The following is a 24,236-nucleotide window of genomic DNA, read 5'->3' as shown; positions in this document are numbered from 1 at the left end:
AGTGATCTTAAGTACCTGCACCCTTCTTTGACTTAGTTAAATTGAAAAAATATGTATTTTTCCTGTGTAAACAATCTAGTTATTACCCACATTTAATAGCTAGGTACGTTTGAAGCTGGTTCTGTTTTGTCATCCAGTGTAAAAATTATTTTTGTCTTCTTTAACCATAAAGTTAGGGCTATATTCAAGGATGTTTCCTGAGCTAAAATCTAGTGAACAATCCATGCAATCTAACTACTGTAGTGTTCCAAAGCTAAGAAAGTAAAATTAATTACAGATACTCTGGCAGCTTTGAAAAACCTGGCCATCCCTCTCTAATTATATGTCTTAATGGATCCCACAAAGAAAACAAAACTGAAAGTTCAAGATATTTTTCTGTTTTGAGCTAAGATAACATTCTTTAATTGTGGATGTGCATGAAATATGAAAACCATGTCATTTTTATTTTGTATGCAAACACACACACAGTGGGAAAAGAATGCAGTGTATATTCCCATACTCAGCAGTTGAATCATGGAATGCCATATATTGGCTCCTCAGCAATTGTGACACAGAGCCACAGACAAATTTGTACAGGGCCATGCTATAGAGTCTTTGAGGTACCACTACTTTCCAGAAGTTTTTTTTATAATTCTTCTGATATGTATTCTGCTAGCATCTCCAGTCAGCCTCCTGGAGAGCAAACTTAAAAGGTAAATCAGCATTGTTTTGCATGTGTGAGAAAATAAATGGGGGAAGGAAGTAGGCCACCTTTCTCTAAAAGTTTTAGCTAGGCGGAGGTGCTTCTCAAGGTCAGGTACAAGATTTCTTTATGGAAATTAGCTTGTGCATTCACAAGATGAAACAGATTCAAAAAACTGCTGTCTTCTTCATCACGATCTCCTAAGTGCCACAAAATAAATATTTAAAAAATAGTTAATAAAAACAAGACTTGCTTGAAGGCAGAAGATACCAGAATTAATTCATGCAGCATCTTAGCAGAAGCGAAATATTTTCCACTTAGACAAAATATGGCTCTTGGCTAGCTGTAATAGCCTAGAAGATTCTCTTTCCAGAATTCCATAGCCAGTTTGACTAAGGATGGACAAAAACAATCATACTTTAAAGAAAGAAATTGTCCTAACCGCGTATATCTTTCTTGCTTGCAGTTATAACCTGTCTTGGGCTTATATGACAGCTGACAAATATGTGGACCAAGGAACAAATGCAGCTTAAACAATTCAGCCTGCAAGTGCTTTGATATTGGATGGAGAAGCAGCCCAGAAAAGGTCCAGGCCCCAGCATGCAAGGCTCCAGCTTAAGCCAAACAACCTTCTGCTGGAATCAAAAGAGAACTCTGCATATAAGTACAGTTCATAATCTCTGGACAAGCCAATATCCTTTAAGCAAAGTTTGGACACTTTTGGTAAAAAGGGAGCAAAAAAGTGAGGTACACTGATGCCATCAATATGTTTAGAAACATTAAGTAAATGTCAGTATCTGAAGCATTAGAGGTCTCTTAGATTGCCTACAGGTTACCTCTATCCTGAATCTATTTACACAGTTGAGCATCTGTGACTGAACACATTCCCACTGACGGCTTGTATATTTTATTCCTACAAAAAGTGTCTCTTTTAAAACTGTGCCAGTAAGTGTTTTAGCATAATCTTAAAATATACACTCCTTATGATAACAAAACCAAATTAAAACAACCCAAACCACATAACATAAATCGACCAACAGCAGACTGTAAATATAAAAGTCATATCTCATCTTTTGTAAAGCCCTGTAGTGGGGAACTGCCTGCCTGGTCTCAGCCTGGGTTTATATGGGAGCCAGGCCCTGCCCCTTCCAGTCAGCTGACTCCCACCGGTTACCCTGGCAACCCGCAGCTGGATTCCTTACTTATTGCTCCACAGGTAGCAGGCATCTTAGTGCCCTGCTACACACCTCCCCTACTCAAGATGCACTCACCAAGGCTGATCTTCATTCTTGCGGGGTGTTGCATCCATCTGGGCTCCTCTCTTGGCCTTTCTTCAGGCACCCAACAACCCAGATACAGGAGGCAGAGGTGTTCAGGCGCCTCCTACTCGCCTTTTCCCCAAGGGCACACCATGTGGGTTTTGTTGGGAGTTACCCACCACAGGTAGTCCCCCCACATTAGCCAGCCTTGGTAGGGTGCACTTAGGCCTATAGGGCCCTGGGCTCGATGCATCCTTCGGCCGAGATGGCCAACGCTATATCATAGCCGTGGGAGTCTGCCTCTCTGAAGCCCCTCTCCTTTTTTTCTTCCTTCCCTTTATGAGACCTTGACCTTCCTCCTCCCGTCCTCTGATGGGCTGGCCCTGACTGGAAGGGTCTGTACTTAGAGGGGTCATCCTGCCTCCTAGTAACAGGGTTAGAGTTTCCTGCTACACATCCCCTTTTCTTCTCTCTTGTCTGAGGTCCTTCCATTTCTCCAGGCCCCTCTTCTTCCTCATATTGTCTTGAGAAGAAGTAGGCATTTGTATTCAGGGTCCCAGGGTGAAGTTTTATCTCAAAACAATATGGCTGCAGACTAAGGGCCCACCTCATCAGCCTAGCATTGTTTGTCTTCATATTTTGTAGCCAGCATAGGGGCACGTGATCAGCATGAACCGACATCCTAGTAGATAGTACTAGAGTGTTTCAACAGCCCATTTAATCACCAAACACTCCTTCTCTATTGTGGCGTAATTCCTTCCTGGTGAATGTAATTTCCTCCTTATGTAGGCTATGGGCTATTCTTCTCCTCCCTCTCTCTGCACCAACACCACTCGAATAGCTACTTTGGATGCATCAGTCTGCACCTGGAACAGTTTATTAAAGTCTGGTGTATATAGTAGGGGTTGTAAACATAGTGCATCCTTCACTGCTCAAAAAGCCTCTTCCGCAGTCAGTGTCCATCTCACCTTGGTAGGAGCCTCCACCTTTATCATCTCTGTCAAATGCACTACCACCTCCACAAAGTGAGGTACAAACCTCCTATAATAATTGGCTAACCCCAAAAAGGCCCTTACTTGTCGTTTAGTATGAGGAGCTTGATACTTCTGCAAGGCCTCCACCTTGCTTAACAATAGTCTCACCCTTCTGCTTCCTACTAGGAACCCCAGATATTGTGTTTCCTTTTTCCCTATCGTGCATTTCTTCGGATTGGCTGTCAACCCAGCCCTTCTCAAGTCTTGCACTACCACTCTCAGTGCGGTGAGATGTTCCTCCCAGCTTGCAGTGTAGATTATAATATTGTCAATGTAAGCCGCGGCATAACCCCCACAGGGAGCCAAAACTCTGTCCATTAGACGTTGAAATGTAGCTGCGGCTCCATGTAATCCAAACGGCATGTGCCGGAATTGGAAAAGACCCCAAGGGGTGGCAAATGCTGTCTTTTCTTGATCTTCAGGTGCCACTGGGATCTGCCAGTAACCTTTTGTCAGGTCTAAGGTGGAGATAACGTGAGTTTGCCCAATGTTTTCTGTCAGCTCATCTATTCTCGGCATCAGGTAGGCATCAAACCTAGCTACTGCATTTACCTTCTGGAAATCAATACAGAGATGAATTTTCCCATTGGACTTAGGTACTGCTACGATGGGGCTCTGCCAGTCGCTGTGGGATTCGCATATGATGCCCTTCTCCAGCATCATTGCTATCTCTGTCTTTATCTGGCTTTGCAGTCTCTGGGGAATCTGTCACCAGTGCTCATGGATCACCTGGCCCGGAGGAATTCTTATCCGATGTACCACACCCCGAGCTTCCCCAAGCGTTTCCTGGAATACATCTCCATACTCCCTGATTAGCTCAGCGGCCTGTCTTCTCTGTGCTTTTGATAGCCGTAGGGCCAGTTCTAAGTCCCCCAGTCCACTCTCCTTGGTCAACAAGGGTCCCAAATCTAATCCCTTGGGATGGAGGGCTAGGTACATGCATTCCAAGTCCTCCCACTTCTTTAGCATATTAACATGGTATACCTGCTTTTTCTGTTTATCTGTCTGGTATACCTCGTAGTCTCTGGGTCCCACTTGGCGTATAACTTCATAGGGTCCCTGCCACCAAGCAAGCAACTTACTCTCCTGGTCCAGCAATAGAATCAAAACACAATCTCCCATGTCAAATGTCCTTGCCCAGGTGCCTCAGTTGTAATATCTCACTTGACATTGTTGCGCCTCCCTGAGGCTTCCTAAGACTGCGCTCCGAGCTGCTTCAAGACATTCCCACAGGTGTATTACATATTGGATCAAGTTCTGGTCTTTACTCTGCTGTTCTTCCCAGCTCTCTTTAATCAGATACAGGTTCCCCCTTGGTTGGCGACTGTATAATAATTCAAAGGGTGAAAGCCCAGTTGAGGCTTGGGGTGCCTCCCTTACTGCAAACAACCATGGTGGTATCATTTTATCCCACTCCTGAGGACTCTCGACCACACACGTCTTTAACATCTGTTTCAGTGTTTGATTGAAACGTTCTACGAGCCCATCTGTTTGGGGATGATACACTACTGTCCTCAGGTGTTTAATTCCTAAATCTTTACTCACTCCCTCAAACACTCGTGATGTAAAATTTGTTCCCTGATCCATCAGCAGTTCTTTAGGGAGTCCTACATGGGAGAATATCTTCACCAGCTCGTTTGCCACCTTTGGGGAGGACACGGTCTGCATTGGCATAGCCTCTGGGTACCTCGTGGCATAATCCAGTCAAACTAATATATTCTGGTTTCTGGTGGTACTTTGGGGAAGTGGCCCCACAATGTCCAGCGCCACCCGCTCAAAGGGAACCTCCACCAAAGGCATCAGAACTAAAGGAGCCTTTGGGGGTTGTCTTGGATTCACTTTTTGGCACACAGGACATGAAGCGCAATACCTCTCCACTTCCCACAACAGTCTTGTCCTTGCCTAAGCAATAAGTAAGGAATCCAGCTGCTGGTTGCCAGGGTAACTGGTGGGAGTCAGCTGACCAGAAGGGGCAGGGCCTGGCTCCCATATAACCCCAGGCTGAGGCCGGGCAGGCAGTTCCCTGCTGCCAGCCAAGGGAGAAGGAGCTCTGCCAGAGCAAACAGAGGGGAGAAGCCTCACTGCACGAGCAGCTCCTGATAGCTGTTATGGGGTGGAGAATTCCCTGGTAGGGATTGAATGCTGTTTAGTCAGACAGCTTAGATTTTATGTTGCAGCCCAGGGACTTATGTTTTTGCATTCGCTGTTTAGATTGGTGGTTTAGGTGAAGCTATTAGGGGCTGGTGGAGGCCTCATAGGGGACCCCTGGTAGTGTGGGGACCCTGACACCTGTGAGGGTGCAGCATTTTTGGGTGTGCTGACCCCGGCACCTGAGAGGGTGCAGCAATTTGAGGGGCACTGGCCCCAACACCTGTGAGGGCACAGCACTTTGGGGTGTACAGACCCCAGCCCCAGAGAAGGGGTGTAGCATCGGAGGCCAGGTAAGGCCAAGTCCGCCTGAGCCAGGCAGGGGTTCAAGACCCCAAGGAAGAGAGTTAGGGCCAGGCATGGCTATGGTCACCTGAGCCCATCTGAGCAAGAGAAGCCCCAGAGCTAAGGGGGCAATGAGAAGCCCTAGAGAGAGGGCAGCACTGACAGTGAGAAGGTCCGGAGAGAGGGCAGTGAGGAACCCCAGAGTGGGTGGGCAGCATTGACAAATGCCCAGTGAGACGCCCAGTGGAGCAGGGCCACGGAGAGCCCAGGGAAGACAAGGGGGCCAGAATATAGTAAAGCCCAGACTAACCGATGTGAGTACCATCTGCGAGGCTGGGGCTGTGGTATAAGGAGAGGAAAGGAGCCACAGATAGTGCCCCCTGACATCGAGGCAGGAAATGGGCAGCCTCCAGCTTAATTAACCTCCTCTAATTAAGCAATTAACAACAAGGCATGGCAGGAAATTGGCCCATAACGGGTGGGCGGGGTCACTAGTGGACAGACCCTGAAGAGGCACACCTGTCACAGGCCCCCAACCACTCCATATATAGCCCTGGGCGATGAGGAAGGTGTCCAGGCTGGACCTGTGAGGACAGTAGTTCCCCATCTCCTCCTGTGCTGGAATCTTGGCTGGGTCCTGTTTAAGGGGATAGCAGTTTGTCGACAGGCACTGGAACTTACCAGACATTACAGACTGTAGCATATCCATGATCAGGTGAGCAAACGCATTCTCAACACTCTGCAGGAAGTTATTCTTCTCTCCTGGAGTGCTGAAAACCTTGCAGACTTTCTGCATCATTTTTACTGTCCAGTCCATACAGTACAGGTCCTTCTCACAGACCTGGCACATATAAGAAATATGTAGCCTCAGTGACAGTAAGGTTATAAAAAATAATCAGGCTAAAATGATCAGGCTCATTCCTATTCTAGAATTCCCATTGTAACAGGACACGTGAAGGGGATGATATACATCTATTCTACCCAGGCTATTCTGGGGGAAGAATTTTAATTTCACCTTATGCTGAATGAACCAACAGTTACTTTCCAGCAGGAAAGCAGGAACCTTAAGGCAACTGAGAGACAGGCTTCTTGATAAAGTTACACCAATGTCAGTAGAAAAAGAAACCCTGACGTCTGAGAAAGCAGAACTGCAGATGTAGTACTCACCAAAGCTAGAAAGACCATTAGCCTGGCCAGCTCAACAGCCCGCCCATTCACAGCTTTACTGGCCATGAAGGTGAAACAGATGTTGTTCCCACTCAGGATAAGGAGACGAGCATTATTTTCCATAAGCCATTCCCGGGGAACCACTTGTAACAAAATACAAAGAATTTGCATGACCTTTGATTCAAGAGACTTGGTGAATGCTTAAAATTACACTAAAAGAAGGATTTACGGGAAAACAATTCGGAAAACATTTAAAGTTATGAAGCATTGCATTCAGTACCTAACATTTACGAGGGGACAGCCTATTCCAATTCAACTGGAGATACAGAGCTACTATAGAGCCAAAAGGGATTGTATTAAGGCTAATAATAATAAAATCCACAATACAATTGCTCAAAACTTAAAAGTTTATATTGTCCATTTAGTTTAGGAGAGTTCACAGATTCTTTGGTATAGATTCCAGATCTGTTCATAACAGCAACTCTAGTCTGTTTGAAGAAACAAGAGAACTGTTTTAAAAGATCAAATTTAAAAAATGCTCTTATCTACATTTCTAATAAAGCCTTTTTAGCTTATTAAAAATGAAGTTGTTGGAAAATCTTTATCACGTATGCTTCCTACTTATTTTTATGTTTGAATTAGTCTGAATAATGGAAATACACAAAATGGCTAGAAATAAGGGAAGCTAACTTCACTTCTAGGTTTTCAACCCTGAGGATGGAATATCCAGGTAGCAAACGGAACTTGAGTAGAACAGTGTTTCTCAAGCCATGGGTCGGGTCACAAGAATATTTGAAAGGGTTGAGAACAAGCTTTAAAAATGGATTCTCCTTTAAAGGAGAAAAACGTGGGAAACCATGGCTTTTCTCTTGCAGGCTGGCAGAGGTTCAGCCTGCCAGGGGCCCCATGTCCCACACCCCACCCTCCTGCCCCACACACCTACCCCCTGTCCCACACTGTGAGGGACTGAGGGCAGGGGGCAGTGGGCCTGGAGTGAGGGGCACTGAGTCGGGACTGGCCATTGATGTTTACAAGTGGGTCCTGGTACAAAAAAGGTTGAGAACCACTGAAGTTGATGATTGAGAAAATTAAACAATTGAACAAGCATCTCTTTCATATAACAATATTAATTTCTAAAATGATTAATCTATTATTACTTAAAGCATTTCACTCTTGGGATAAACAGCTCATCATTCATATGCATGGCTGGTTCCTTCCATCTGGGACACTAACTTTTCTAGTACAGCTATCATGAAGTGCTCAGAGAGCCCCAGTCTTGCTCTATCTGAAACCCATTTATCTCTACTCTGGCCAGGTATGGTCATACTATCCCAATTCTATGATAAAAACAAAAACATACCTGACAATTCATCCACAAGACTGATAACATCATCTGCAGTCCACTCTTTAGCTTCTGTGTCATACAGGAGTTTAATGGCATCAGCAAGACCCTTTAAACTGGTTTCGTCTGTAGGTCCTTCTATCATTTTCTGCCAGACCACATGTCCTGGGTAACATTAATCACAATCACCACTAAGTGGCAAAGCAGCGCACTAAACAAGGAAGCTTGTATAGCCTGGAAGCAAAGCATGGTTTGGGGGGATAAAAAGGTGATTTGGGCAGTTCATAACTCCCTACTAGTAAACAACATTGGTGGTTGCAGAGAAATCATTAGAGACTAGCACAAATCTTTCAGGAAACACAGTGTTAATGTTTACTTGAAAAAAATGAATTTGTCAGCAGAAAGGCACACATGCTTCTGATTCAATGCTAAGATTACCTTGACACCGCACAGTTGGAGAAAAAGGAAAGGAAAATATAGCCTCTACAATTTCTTCACTTGTATATGTAATTTTAACAATTGTTTTGAAGAAGCTTGGGTTAAACAGGTGAAGGGCTCATTTTTTACTCAATATCATTCTTTGCTACTTCTATAGGGCCTAGGGTTCAGAGATACTTAAGTTCCTATTGATTTCAGTTGGATTTGCATGTATTCAGAGCTTGGCAAAAAATGCAACTTATACATCATAGGAGTGCACAGCACCATTCAAACAAATGAAAACAGGCAAAACTGCTGTTCTAAAGAGCTTACACTAACACAGCTAAAAACCCAGAACAAAACAACAAAATTCCTGGAAATTCTTGGTTTATGTAGCATAACTAACATTAAGTGCTCAATTCTTCTCTCACACTACTGTAAATTAGGAGAATCAAGACCAGTGTAAATCTGTACAATAGTAAATCTAAACAAGAGATACTTGGAAACTTAAATTTATTCACAAATTAACATAAACTGGGTGTGTCTACATGTTCATTAATGTGCCTTAGATACTGCACATTTAGTTTACTATTTCCTTAACAAAGTACTTAACTAAATGCACAGTAACTAAAGTTACTGCACACTAGCACCAATGCAGTTAAATAGTGATGCTTACTGTGCATTAGACTAACACTGTGCAGTAGACTATTAGCATAGTTTGTACTGTGATGCTGTACTGCACAGTGTTATTAGCCCAATACACAGTAAACATCTTGTGTAGATGTGCTCCGAGTCAGGAAAAATCTTGAAACAATAATCAGTTTTCTAGGAATAATAAATCTGCACAGAGGTAGATGCTGCATTCCAAAGTTAAATTCAAGAAACCCAGGTGCTGCTTCTCTGGGGGTGAGATCCTTCTTTCCCCCCGGCAAAGCTCCAAACAGAGGACACCACTGCATTTCTGCACTACTGGGAGTTGGTAGGCAGAAAAGCTACACAGCAAACTTCACATTTCATTGCTGCTGAAAAGTCCCATAGCACCATCCTTTATAGAAAGAGGAAAGAGCTGTCGTGACTGGGCGTGGTGATAGAAGAGGGGTCACCAGTGGGTTCACAACTTGCATTCATGCTTGGAACAAACAAAGGCTAAAGAGGTTGTTGCTGTGCCCTGACTCATGGGCTGCATTAGTGCCTCAAACTCAAATACATAGCTCAATCTCTCGGCTGAAGGTACATCTGCCCCACACTGGTTCTTTGAAAGTCCATTTATTTCCAGCAATTGTCTGGCAGATGGGAGCCAGAAGGTCCCGTTACTTTAAGAGGAAAGCAGTAGCAGAGAGAATACCCCAGGTCAGGGGGAAACACTGCCCCTGATGAGCTGGCTGCAGGGAAATAGGCAGTGAGGGGGCAGAAGCTATTCATCCCTATCGCAGTGCTATATTGTAATAACACAATAGGGCAGACCTCTGCTTTAGGGAACTTCTAAAGTAGGCAGAGCAGCAGTCACAAGCTACTGTGCAGGTTAGCCATCAGGTTCTAACTTAGAAACCCCTGTGGGTAGCTGGGAAGCCACCTAATGGGAAGGGGCAGGGCTTGGGAGGTACATAAACTCGGGGCCTGAGCTGATGCAGGCTGTCTGGCCTTGCAAGTGGCAGAGAGAAGTGTTCCTGAAACAGAAGGCTGCAGAGGAGTGCCTGGCTGAAACCTAAGCTGTCCTGGAGGATTGCAAGTTAGTCATTCATGTCTTGCAGAGGTATATGATCCAGGATGAGGGGACGTTTAGTTGTACAGCCAGTAAGATGGGATTTATGTGCAGGCCCAGTGTGGGGATAGTTTGCGTTACAGCCAGTGGGCTTACATTTTTGTTAGTTTACATTGGTGGACTAGACTGTGACTAACAGGGTAGAAGAAGGTCACAGTGGTGCCCAAGTGGCTGTTTGGAGCCTGGGCTCAAGGTGCTGACAAGTGGCAACTGGGAAGAGTTAAAGTCTAGACCAGAGAAGGCCATAGCCCAAGAAGGGCTAGAACCAGGACCAGGAGTCTGAAGCCCAAAAGAGGCAAAACCAGAGCCCAAGAGGGCGAGATTAGGACTGGGACTCAGAAGCCAGGTCTAATGCAGTGAGCCTAGGTTAAGGGACTAGCGAGAGTAGAGTCAGAAGCTGGGAAGGCCAAAGCCCCAACAAGGGAGTGGAGGCTCTAGGTACTTTCATGCTGCTGTAGGGGCAAATTGCCTCACCTAAATGATAACCCATAACATCTGCAAGGCATGGGCGTGGCTGTAGGGGAGGTCAGAGGCCATGAATAGCTCTTAAAGCAACAGGTGACCTGGGGGCATGGATAGGTCAGGAGGGCCCACCTAGCATTTGAGGGCAGGATGGGTATCAGCAAGATGTGTGGGGAACCCCTGACGACTAATAGACAAAGGCTCGCTTTGGGACCCTGGGCAGCCTCCCTTTCTCAAGATAAAATAATAACAGTAAGGAGTGGCAGGTGAGAGGGTAAAAAAGGAAGGGTACCCAGAGTGTCAGAGCAGGGCAGGAATCGTGAGGCTGCCAGGCAGTGTAATGACTGCCTCCGAGGCTCAGGTATGCTACGTAGATCAAAATATCAATCTCCTTTTTCTTTTGTCTTCTTTATTTTTGAGAAAACTGCTCACCATCTAGAGAAGAGACTGGCCCAAAAATGATGTATAGCAACCGAGCTTGATTAACCATTGGCCATGGTTTTAAGATACGAGTCAGCCAAAATGCAGAATCACTTCGATGAATCCAGTGGTTCAGCAGGACACTGCGACAATATAGCCGTATCCGCAACTCCAGTTTTCGGGCACTTCCTGAGACAAGGGAATTTGTACATTATAAACCCAAGATTTTGGTAATATTCTTGATTTTAAAGAATAAGTAAAACAAAGTTTTAAGGATATCTGAACACAGGGCCAGATTTTTAAAGGTATTTAAGCATCTAAAGAAGCAGGGGGTTTCCTAGTGAGAAGTTTAGGGAGCCTAAATATTTAACTTCCATTGCAATTTCAAGGCATGAGTCTCATTGCATATCAACATGAAACAAACTAACATAAAATTGTTGAAGTCAGTGCTATTATGCTAGCATTAAACTGGAATAAATAAGAGCTTCAAGGCCTGACTGATGTGCACTGTAATTATTCCAGAATGTCTTTAATGGACGTACTACACTGATTCAAAACCAGGTTTTACCTGCCTGATAACTTTGATTTCCCTGCTATTCCTCATGCTTTATTTCAGGCACACTCAGTTACTTTATTATTTCTGCCTGCCATCAGATGATGGCAACAAGAGGACATGGTAGTAGTGGACTGCAAGCTTAGCTTTTATACTCATTTATGCAAAGGGACATACATGAACCTTTCAAATGAAATACTAGGTACTCCACTGGGGCAGCTGAGGATTTCTTGTGGGCCATATGTCATTTTAGTGCTGTGTTTTAAGTTATAGATAAAACAGTGACCCTGACTTTTTACTTTGCCGCATCATTTTTGCATTGGTATCAGGCACTGAGTAATAAAGTGAAGAATGTGATGTTATACTGTGTATGGAAATTATATATACATTTGATAATTAAGATTTCTAATTTTACATAAAGCAAGTTACCAAAATGTGTCTGCTTCTATGTTAGCAAAGTCCATTAGATAAGGAAAAAAACATACATATCCAGAACTTTTTCCTTTTCTGGCCTTTTCCAATTGCTATATAAGTAAAGTCCATAAGATAAGGAAAAAGTAATATATCCATAACTTTTTTTCCTTTTCTTATGGACTTTGCTAACATATAAAAGCAAGAATATATTTTTTACTTGCAGTCACTTTCTTCTGGAGATGTATAGATATATACATATTTATATGCACACACATGCACCTTACAAAACTGAAATTAATGCAAAGATAAGATAAAAACTAATCTCTCTCAAAGCAGTTATCTTCACCACATGGGATGTAGTTCTTATAAGGAAATAAATAAATTCAGCTGTATGTAGGCATGCTACCACCTTCATATCACCCATTTTTTAACCTTTTACTACATCTAGCACATTGTTCATAAGGATCAACAAAGGCTCAGGTACCGTGATGATCATGTGACCAAAAACATCGTTAATTCTGGTTCCTTAGTAATCTCTCCCCTTTGTAATAACCTGAATCTATTTCCTGAACTGTCAGTGAAAAAGGATGATGCAGCTGTCATGCTAGGAAAATAAGGATTGTTGTCACAGTTCTTATTTTCCAGGCCTTTCTTTTGTTTCAAGTATTTACCTGGCTTGCTGCTGACAACTGTCTGCATTTTACGGGGTAGATTGCTCAGCTCACAGAGGAAGTTGAAAACCCGATGGCACTCTAGCTCATCCCAGCCTGCTGTTAGCATCTGAAAACATCAAATGAAGGGGAAAACGCATAGAGAGTTATATAGATTGAAATCTCAATGCAGGTTCTAATAGTCTTACATGTGATATAATTTTTCTGTATCTTTAGAGAGAATGAACTTGCATAACAAAGACTAGTACATCTGAATTACTATATGTTACTTCTATCTTAATTCCCGTTTTCAAAACAGACATGTTGCAGGCTATAAGAGTATCATTAATAATCTCTGCAGCCATATCTAAATTATCTATACAATAGTGAGATCCCAAATGTATCATGTAACAAAACATTTGTCTCAAAGATGCTTGAGTCCAAGGGGAAAATAAATGTATACAGAATCCTTTGTCTTGCTATAAAGACCTCAGCTCTGTTTTTATAACCTTCTGAATACTAATGTAATGGTTAATAAAAATTAATAACACTGCAACTTAGAAACATTGGCCTAGAGAAACATTGCCCTAGATGCTAGCTTTGAAGTCAGTGGTCTTTCTCTAGATTTCCATGGGTGAAACTGAAATTGGAATCTAACTCAGTCTCCTTTGGTTAGTCCTAGAGAAGCAAATCACAAGTAACAAGCCTAGCATTTGACACCAAATACCTTACTCAACTTCAGTGCTAAAAGTTCTGTTCTTAGGCCTTTACTAAGTTGCTTTTAGTCAGAGTAGTTATCATGGAAAATACACTGTTGATTGCTGAACCTGTGGACTTGATATTGATTTATTTGCATATCAAAAAGCTATTGCAAATTCTTCTGTTTTATTAGAGACCTCTAGCTATGCAATATTTCCACCTTAATACAGAGGATCCTGGTTTAGTGGCTTGTGAATTTTAAGTTTGAAGCAATGTTGTAAAATAGCCCCTATGTATTTCTAATAGGTAATAAACTGTTAATTAAAATCCTGGGACAGGCTACTACTAAGACCCAGACTAATAAAATCAACCATCTTAACTACCAGAAAGAAAATTTAGACAATTGTAGAGTGAGTAAATGCATTTGCTTGGAGCTTGAAAGTAATATTAGGGTTTAAAATGTCTTGCAAACCAGCTTCAACCCAACTTTTTTCTATATAACTAAGTTGGATGAAGTTTGTATTTATCTGCAACCTTCTTGAAAGGCTAAATATTTCAAGACTGACATTTATAACAGAACATATTTGGTTTTTATGTTAATAACACCCACTTCCTTTTTTCTGAAAGGTACTATACCTGTAGAAATACCCCATAACACTGTAATCCTAAGCAGTGCAAAGGATTTGGACAACCAGTAAGTTTAAAACAGGAAACCTGCAAAGACAGAACATTGTTAGTTCATTTCACCAATGTAGTTTAATTCAAAATAAAATTATGTGTATTAAAAATTTTCCACCCTGCCAGTGGCTGCCACAACATGAGATGCTAACTACACAGTAGCTCATTACTACTGCACAGTAGCACTGATTAGCACAAAACGTGACGTGACGCTACTCCACAATAGTAATGAGCTACTTACTGCGCAGTCAGTATCTCCAGGAAGCCATGCAGTCATTTAGTAATTGATTATGCAAGTACTAACTGCACAGTCAGCATCTTGTGTAGATGCAGCAGTGTTCAGCAACACTAATGGAAAGGCAGCCGAGCTGGGGAGAACGGCCCTGAGGGAGGAGCGGCCGCGTACGGCGCGGAGGCCCGGGGCGCGCGGGGCGGCAGGGGCCCCGGCAGAGGGAAGGCAGCAGAGGCAGCGGGGCGTGGGGCAGGGGCGCGCACGGGTCACCGGGGCGAGCCCGGAAACATTTATTTCTGGAGTTAAAAAGGGATTTATCTTCTATTTGTTCAGCATCTTGCATCTCTGCTGAACTACTCAATCAAGTTCCCATTTGGTGGTGGTTTTTAACAAATCCGGTGTCCACTTGGAAGTAAACTGAGACCAACCAACTTCCCACAGATGGCCAGACAGACTTCAGAGAGAGATTATGTTTTACTTACATTTTTATACACTATCTTCAGGACCCAAAATTGTTAAGGTTTAATAACAAAACATGTTCAATTGCTAGTAAAATTTATCCCTGTGCAAAGAACTTGCCCAAGACCTGTCCCCTTAAAAGCTTCTTGAGTGTAATTTAAGCAGTATATACACCCTCTATGGGCTGTCTTCACGGGAGTGAACTTCAGTCTACGTTCATTTCACTAAAATGTGGCAAATATTACTTGCATCTGTGAAACCTATTTTATGTTTAGTAATAGTCCTAAAATATCTAATAAACAATGGAACAGATGAACATAAAAGGCATAGTTATATGGAAGATGATACTCGCTGAAAGTAGACTTAAAAAAAGTGTGTAAGGAAATAAAGCATCTAATGTTCTGACTTTTGAGAGGTAATGGGGAACTAACTTGCTTGTGTTCTTTGAATATCTCAATATTCAGTATATAAATATGGATATGTATCATTTTAAGCAGCCAATTTGAAAATGTTGATGTACATGTCTGGAAATGACTTTTAACTGAAAATGGACTGATTCTAGGTTAGTACATTAATGATACTATGTGATATTATGGTGATGAGCATCCTTGAAATGTCACAAATTAATTAAATTAAACTCTATTACCAGAATTTTTTTTTAAACTGTATGTTCAGGTGACAATTCTAAACAAGACTCTCTATATAAACTATAATAGAGCAATGAAGTATGTGCTTACTTCTGAGAGTATCTTGTGTATATATTTAAGCCTGTCTTTTGTGGGCAGCAGTAGTGTGCACCTTTTAAGCAATAAACCTGTGAACAGAAACATACAAACATGCCATTCAGTTGGAGTACATAACTGAAACACCTCAAGCATGCACTGCACATGTCCCCATGCTAGCAACACAGCGCTGTACCTTCAAAAAGTGGTACAATACAATGACCTGTGTATTGTAAAAGTTTGTGCAGGCCATTGTAGTACAGATGTCTTTTATGTAAAAAAAAGTATATCAGAGAGCATACAAGGTCCTTATAATATAGTTTGTTTACTAACTTGTTTTAAAGTCCATGCATGCCACAGCTGAAACCTAGTAAAAATCATTACATTGGTATTACAACTACAGCTATTAAAAATATTCAAATTAGAAGTAAAATAAGTAACATTTTCTGACACTTGGAAATCCTTGTTTCCCTTTATCATACAAGGCTATACTTCCAAAATATTTAAGTCAATCATATGGTCAAATAGGGAAATATTCTGAATTGTTTTAATGTAAAACGTATCTAGGAGCAAGGAGTGTTTTTCTACATAAGATTCAAAATGTACATGTTTAGGATACCAGGATCTGGAGTTTGTCATGATACACAACAGCTGTTTGCTAGGCAACAGGTTGTTTTTTTCTAAATCAATGGACAGCAAGTCAGTTGAACATCTTTCCCTTCAAAAAATTATGGTAGAACAAAATATATATAAATTGTTTATTAATAATCCAAGAAATCTGAAGGATAGCATTCAAATGCTCCCTAAATTTTCAGTCTCCTAGGAAACATGTTATTTTTTAAATGTCAGAAAATGTGTCATATACTTCCTGTAGTTTTAAATAGACTATTTTCCTAATCTGCAAATATGTTGCTAGAATTCTAATATAGTAGATATCATTTACTTTATCATTCTGGGACTTGTTTAAAAAACAGCCAAGTCAACTTTCCATTGACTTCAATAGGACTGGGATCAGATTCCTGAAAAGAAGATCAATCTTTAAAAATGACCTATCTGCAAATATGAATACAGCTGTCAACCTGGGGATTTTAAAAATAAAATAAATATACACTGAGGTTATTTACAAAATCCTGCAAGCAATCTATGTGCAATTTAAGGTGACTCATAGTTGGCTTAGCTTTGACACTGTTTTTTAACTTGGGAATATGTTGTTATTTAAAACATCTTAAGGTTAGATCCTGAGTAACTTTGATTCCAAAAGTAAAAACAAAATCGTGTCAGTTTGATTATTGGATTTTATCAGTTTAGGAGATTTATATCAATATGGTTCAAACTAGGATTTCTTTACATTTGTTTCTCTTCCAGTGGAAGCCATACAGTAGATAAAATGAAGGAAATGGTTGCTGTATTGCTTTTGACTGAAAGGGTACATGACTAAGTAAATCACAAAATCATAGAAATGAGGGTTGGAAGGGACCTCAGGAGGGCCTCTAGTCCAGCCACCTGCGTAAACCTAAACTTCCCTTGCTGCAGCTTGAGACCATTGCTCCTTATTCTGTCATGTGCCACCACTGACAACAGTCCAGCTGCATCCTTTTTGTGACCACCCTTCAGGTAGTTAAAGGTTGCTATTAAATCCCCCCTCAGCCTTCTCTTCTCCAAACTAAACGAGCACTGTTTCCTCAGTCTCCCTTCATCAGTCATATGCCCCAGCCCCCTAACCATTTTTATTACCCTCCACTAGACTCTGTCAAATTTAAATACATGAGGGGTTGGCAATGTTTTTGGGCAGAGTGCCAAAAACACCCACGACCTTGACTTGTCAGATGTTGGTATGCCAGGGATGGATGGTAGAAGAGCCACAAGGGACCCATTCCTTTTTGTAGCATGGCAGTGCAGCCCCAGTCCCTTCCCCAAGGCACGTGTGCCAAGCAAAATGCCTTTGTGTGCCATGCTCTGGCTTGTGTGCCAGGGGCTGTCTACCTCTGGCCTACATCCTGTAACTGCATTTTTTTTGGCAATCAACATATATGCTAAAAATGCACCACAATTTTTATATACAAATGACATTTGAAACATTATTTTAAATATTTATTTTCTACCATGCCAGAATAAGTTGAGCAGGTGAGAGCAAGAATAAATACCATCCTCCTACAGTTAAACATCTTAATTAGCACACAACAAATACAGCAAAACAGCTATAGTGCAAACTTCTGCAAGCAGCCCCTTAGCTCTGGCCTAAAGGTGAAATGAAAATTTACATTTTGTGCCTATTTCAGCCCTCGAATTCCAATATTAGATTGACAAGGAGAATGCTTATCAGTGGCAACCATGATGGTCATTTTTGTCACAAGCATATTTTTCTTCTAGGAAATTAAATGAGACCACCAATTTGCTTCACATAGACTATCCAACAGGCTTCTGATAATACTGTTGCTTGATCACTCAGGAGTTAGGCTGGATTTGAGCATGGATAAATTGGTGAAAATACTCTATCTCATTATTAATCCCCTGAGCAATACACTTACTTTGCTCCAACCCCTATTTCCCCTTTTATAGTTCTTTAGATTAAATTTGGAGGAAACAATGTATACAAAGTATCTCTTTTGCTAGTATTATTGCTACTACAAAGTTATTTGTGTGTGCTGAAATAATTATTTCAGCTTATATTTACTTGAGAGCATGGGAAGTAACAAGATTTAAGTTAATAGACCGTGTTGCTGGCCCTCTACACAAGAATTAATTTTACCCCCAAAGAAGGCTGCATAAATACTTTAGAAAATATTAAATAGTAAAATATGTACACCATTATCAATCACTAAACATTACTGAAGAAGCTCTTTAATCAATTTTTGTTTTCTTCTAATTGTTACCGTTCCCATTATAAAGGTCACCTAGAGATCTGTAGTGCTCAAAAATACAGGATCCTTGTCTCTTGCCAGATAGCTCAAGGTTATGAAAGTCTTGCTGTAAAAGCCTTCTGTTTCCTGATGGGGTTGAGATGTAATTAATAAGGCGGTTGCTGATGGTTTTCGACACCATGCTTAGCATGCTGATATCTTTCACTGAAAAAGCAAAACCCAGTATATCTGTAAACCTTTACTGCAAAAATAATGCAAGTCAGTAATCAAGAACTTTACTATATGTCCCTACTTAAGCAGGCCAAGAGACATCAGTAACACGAAAAAGACAAATATAATCCTTTGACAGATGATTAGGCTCATTAACAATGCATATGCATCTATTAAGTAACCTTTATATATGGTGGTCAGACACGTGCTTCAAAGAACTCCTAAGTACAAACTGAAAGTTTAGACAAGTTCAATAAAAATCTCTTCAATTTGCAGTAAGGCGAAGCATTTTCAATAGGGCCTAAATTAATCAAAATGACTTTTATTTAAAAAAAAAATATTTTTGCATTTGATTATTATTAGCTAATGACAGTAATGTAATTTCTTTCTGATTCTCACCTGAGAGATGTTCCAAGACCATTTGAAAGATCTCTATTGGCAGTGCTTTAAAATCTCCCAGTGTTGACAGGGATTGGGAATCAATGTCCAGGATCTTGCAAAACTGTCTGGACTGACGGTTACTACGTCTATATTTCTGGTTGGGAATCAAGGTATAGCTGGTACTTACAGTGGATGTCATTCTTCAGTTAGTCTCATAAATTGATCCTGTAGAGAAAACACAGAAGGGCATATAGGGAAGGAAATTAAACCCATGAGGGGGATAAAATGAAATAATTCATGAGTGATGCAGTAATGGAGTATGAAAGTCTTACCACTTGGGTAGGATAAATTTTACTTTAAATGTAATGTTATGACATGCAATTTAGCAAATACCATCCTAAAGCCATATTCATGCTTCTTGTTTTATATTCCCTCCCCAACACAGTGAGTAAAACTGCTCTCTTTTCTATACAAGAAGAATGTGTATGTGTGGCAGATGAATGGAAAATTATTGTTACTTTCTAATTCCATGTCTGGATAGGAAAGATACCCAGTGTTAGTATGGCAGTATCAGGATGTTAGATAGTTAAAAGTTAAAATAAAAGGTGTAGAGAAAGAAGTATACTACCTGTTATAAAGTACACTGAGGGGGCTTATGTAACTTGGTTCCATGGTCCTTAGCCCATGATACATAGGCGACATGTTACTTATGAAACCATCTATCCCTGCTTGTATCCAGAGGAAATTAAAAAGGGTGACAGGGAGAGAAAAGTATGATGCTGTTTGGCTGACACAGTCAATACTCTTCTTAGACCCTGTAACCTTAATCAAATAATAGAACACTAAAAACTGATAAGGATACCATTCAAAAAACTATATATGTCTTTTTTGCCTCTCTTTAAATAAAGATTAAAATTTAATGTAAATGAGTATCAAGAACTATTTTTCCCTGCTGTATTTCAATTTACATATAACTTAATTTGCTATAAGGACAGCATGTGCAAATGTGTGGCACAGTGTTACCAAACCCAAGCATTCAAAAACCATGAGTCAGGCCCCAAAATAGCATGAGATTAACTTAAAAAGGACAAAACATTTTTTTTTAAATTAATACTTTTTGTTTGCCATTGTTTTCTTAGACTTTAAAATACATTCAGCTTATGTTTCCAAGTAACCATGATGGCTATCAACTTCTTCTTCTAAGCAAAAGTTGAGATTCTCATGCAGGCACTTGGCTCAAGGTGCCTTTAGGAATATTGCCAAATATAGTGAGACTTGCAATAAAATTAGAAGGGTTGAGAACACTGGTAGCTACACAATTGATTCTGTTCTTCCATTAATGAAGCATCTTAATTACCATCAGTAGGAATGACACTCAGAGAAAATAGGTCTTATTATTTGAAAGATTACAAAATTATGGAAATTGCATAAAACAAATTTTGAAAACTTTCCTGTTGAACATAGAGAACAATGGCTTGTACGCTTCAAGAGTATCACTGAGCCATTTTCGTAATGTAGCAAATCACCACATCTCTAGTGGAAGTACTATACTGGAGCAAGTTAAAAAAAATACTGACAATTACAAACAAGTTTGAATGAACTGTATTTTCTGCTCTGTGCTGGGATAATATTTAAATAAATTTGCCTGTTGTTCATTTAAGGGAATTACACGTTATTGCAAGCATATTCAAATTATGAGATTTCAGGCTGGCAGAAAAAAAACAAAATAAAATCTCATAGCCTAAATTTTCAGGAGGCCTGTGAGCAAATTCAGGTACTTTTATATTACATTGCATCGTTTTATTTTAAGCCACTTAAGATACAAAAGAATCAACACATTTAACAACAACTGAAAAAACAAAAATTAATAGTATTGCTGCAGGAAATACCACCTTCAGAAAACAAATAAATGCACAGTTTTAAGTTGGCAGCAGTTTTATGCATATAGCTACAGGTTCAAGATGTGAAAATCCTTACGTTATAATAAAATAAAAAACCTTTAACTGATGTCTATAATAAAAAGAAAACACAGCTATCTTTACCACTTAATTCAAGGCTGGCTAAATCCTATACATTTTGTTAATTCATACTTTAGAAATAAAGTTGCAATATGAGAATGCCTCATCTTTTTAAAAAAGAAGCATTCAGCACTAGATTTATTGAAGCCAACAAAGGAACACAGAGCGTTTTGGACAATATTACATATAGGAGCAGTCACTTAAACATGGTGGGTGATCAGAATGGAGCCATCTGTGCTTCCATTGAACTCAATGGTAAAACTCCCATTGTTTTAATTGGGAGCAGAATTAGGCCAGTTGTTCAAACATAAATTATGTTTATCTTTTGTTATGGGTCATATTTTAAAGACTATTCAAAGCTTCACTTATTCATGTACTTGATATGTTTTGCATTTTTGAGGGAGTTCAGCTAAGGACGTAATAAAATGGATTTCACTTAGTGACTGTCCAGCCCTCAAAAGCCTCTGTCTGGAACCCTTTTGTTTGAAGAGCTGCTTAATCAAGGATGGAAGATAGGTAAATGTTAGGCATTTAAAAACTAACTTTATAATTCATAATGATTAATACCAATGATTTTTCTGTTTCTTATCCTATCTATACAGTGACTTATTAATAAGCCAGAGGCCATCAATATTCAGCTATCTTTCTATTCTATGTCTCCTATCTCTAAAGACCCAGTAAATTACTCTCCAATGAATGCATGTTTGTCCTGAGCACCAGTATTTTTCTGAGATTTGTATTATTGTTTTGCTATGTATACATTAAATATATATATATATTTAGTTACCTCAGACAGCAATTTCAGGACTCTAGCTTCTTCCCTCCCTAGGCATTGCACAAAGAAATAAATGAATCATAATAAACATAAATTAAATTGGTATTATCTCTCCAGTTCTCTGCTGACACACAGACACCTCTAACTAAAGAGTGACCAAACTTTGTGGTGCCAAAAACTGGAGTGGCAGCATGCTAATAGTTCATGGACTACACCTGATTTGCTTTAAAGATGCCCGATTCTTGCAGCCCCTTTACACTTGACTTTTTGGCTTTCACCCAAAATTTTGTTGGCTTTGATCCAGCCTGTAGTTAAAAAGATGCTGGGATTCCTTCTCATCACAATACAGGTTCTCCTTGCCCTTTGGGCTGCAATACAGGATGCTGTAGATCATGCTTGACCTTTCGGTGGCATTGGGAATCAAATTTAACCCTGGAACCACTTTTCATCAGTCTGGAGTATATGACTCATAGGATTCACTTCACAGCCCTTGGACTGCATTTGGACCTTGGGCTGTACTTAACAAACATCACCCGAATCCATTATAACCCCACAAACCCTCCTGCCCCCACGGGTCACATTTCAATCCTTGCACTCTGAATCCCAGCTCTGGAGGGTCTCTTTAATGAATGCTTATTGGTTTAAAAAAAAAAAAAAGATACTTCCGAATTAAGCTATATCCATTTTATTCTCAACAAGAGATTTTGCTCACAGACCCAACCTTCAAGCAACAGTTTACAAACGCTGTTTCACTCAGGTGAAATTCTCGCCCAAGAAACACGCTGCACTAAGGTATCTGCCAGTGGAAACCTCTGGCCTGTAGGAGGAGAGGATGGCACCTATGAGGGGTGAAAAAGGGGGTGTGCACATAGGGGGAGAAGTGAAAATCAGCCCTTGCTGACTGGATTTAAATAGCCTCTCCCAAAATACTGCAGTTAAATTGGCTAAAATATTAGCCAACAGTTTACATTTTGTAATGAACTTATTTATTTATTTTTAAGGGGTTTTTTTGTAGGTTAAGGGGGAAAGCTTTAATGTCTTGTTTCTGGGGGAAATACAAATATGTGTTTTTATTTTTTGGGGGGGAGGGGGGAATAGACATACCTATACATAGAATTACCACAGAAATCAATATTGTTAATCCAGCAATGCTGGTTTAATGAATGTGGTGTAATTAATTAATTAATGGTATTAATTGTGGCAGAGAGGAAAAGTAGCGCTCTCTCTCTCTCTCTATATATATATATATTTTAGAGAGAGGAAATTACCACAGAAACCGAAATACTTTATTCCAGTTGTAGGCAGTTGAAGGTCGGTTTTGGTTTTTCTCCCCAGCTGCTTTGTTATTATTTTAAGTGCGTATTTTGAACCGCCTCAGGCTTCCCGCCTTTTTTTGGCCGCCTCCGGTTGGGAGGGAGTGTCCCAGGCGGTGCCCGCCCCCACCCCCGACACGCCTCCTCATAAATAATTAACAAGGCTCTACAGCTGCTTCTATGACCTCGGCCCTCAGAACAGGTCCCACCTGCTAATTGTTTAGCTGGGCGCCCGATAAGCCACGCCCCCTTATGAATACACAATGAGGTAACTCCCATATGAGGCAAAGCCACGCCCCTCGTGAATATAGAACGAGGCTAACTCCCATATCAGGCAACTCCGTGCGGTTCCTTCCCCTCCGTTTCAAAAGGAGGCTCCCGCCCGGTGGGGCCTGGATACCCGCATGGCTGGGGCGGGGTCCCTGAGCCTCTGCCATACTGGTTGCGGCTTTGTGCCTGAGGGTGTGTGGAGCTGGGTGGCAACGCCTTGTCAGGGGGTGCACAGTTACCATGGCTGCACTGGGTGCCATGGGAACGGGAGGTGACACCAACCCAGAGTTGCTTGTGCCCCATGTCCGAAACCGGCATTATGCTGAGGGTTGCAACAGCAGTACCAGGTCGCAGGGTGTGCTGTTGCTGTGGGATTGTGGGGTGTCAGTATCACAGGTGTGTTATCCAGGCATGAAGTTGCCATGATACTGCAGGGAAGGCCTGACTGTCACCAACGTGGGATTGTCCGGGTACCACAAAGCAACACCATCTCACAAGCACTAGGTCACTGGCACTTCAAGGCGTCCCTGTGTGATGGCTGTCAAGCCTGCTGTCACAGTCATCTTGCTGTGTGGGCAGGTGCTCAGCCACCTTTCCTGAGTGTGAGGTAGTCCTAGAACAGCACTAGTACTATTTCGCGAAGTCCATAGCCCACCACATCCAATTATGCTAGAGAGCGCCCTGAGGACCTGCAAAGAAGCTATGCAATGGCACAAAGTAATGGCCTGCAAAAAAAAAAATTTTTTTTTTTAAAAAGGTCATTGTGTAAGATTCTTGCACTATGACATGAAAGGTTAATGTTGTGATACAGGCCGCCGAAGTCTTAACACAAATTGAATTCTGCAATTTGAAGATAATAATGTCATGCAAAGATGTGTCATGGCAAATTCATCGTGTGGCAACACAAAATCTCATGGTCTTGGAAGTGATGTTATGGTGTTGCAAGACAATAATACTGAGCACCACCACCCCTCAGTATTGAGAATGGTGGTTGTACCACATGTTGCCACTTAATGCACTATA

At 41.0% G+C, this 24,236-nt stretch overlaps 1 protein-coding gene across 1 annotated transcript; it reads right to left on the bottom strand.

The window, feature by feature from the left end:
- Positions 1-747: 747 nt before the first annotated feature.
- On the bottom strand, positions 748-19,036 carry FBXO47 (F-box protein 47). The gene is made up of 10 exons (XM_090041207.1): positions 18,856-19,036; positions 18,280-18,450; positions 15,401-15,477; positions 13,931-14,008; positions 12,617-12,725; positions 10,991-11,167; positions 7,936-8,082; positions 6,576-6,718; positions 6,090-6,249; positions 748-882 (listed from the first exon to the last, which is right to left on the bottom strand). Exons 1-10 carry the CDS (start codon positions 19,034-19,036, stop codon positions 770-772), a joined length of 1,356 nt encoding a protein of 451 aa, XP_089897333.1. The 3' UTR covers positions 748-769.
- Positions 19,037-24,236: the final 5,200 nt, after the last annotated feature.

Source organism: Crocodylus siamensis, chromosome 4 (genome assembly GCF_052110815.1).
Source record: "Crocodylus siamensis isolate JL-2025a chromosome 4, ASM5211081v1, whole genome shotgun sequence".
Lineage (NCBI taxonomy): Eukaryota > Metazoa > Chordata > Crocodylia > Crocodylidae > Crocodylus > Crocodylus siamensis.
The sequence above is the reverse complement of the archived record's forward strand: the minus strand, read 5'-3'. Positions and strand labels throughout refer to the sequence as shown.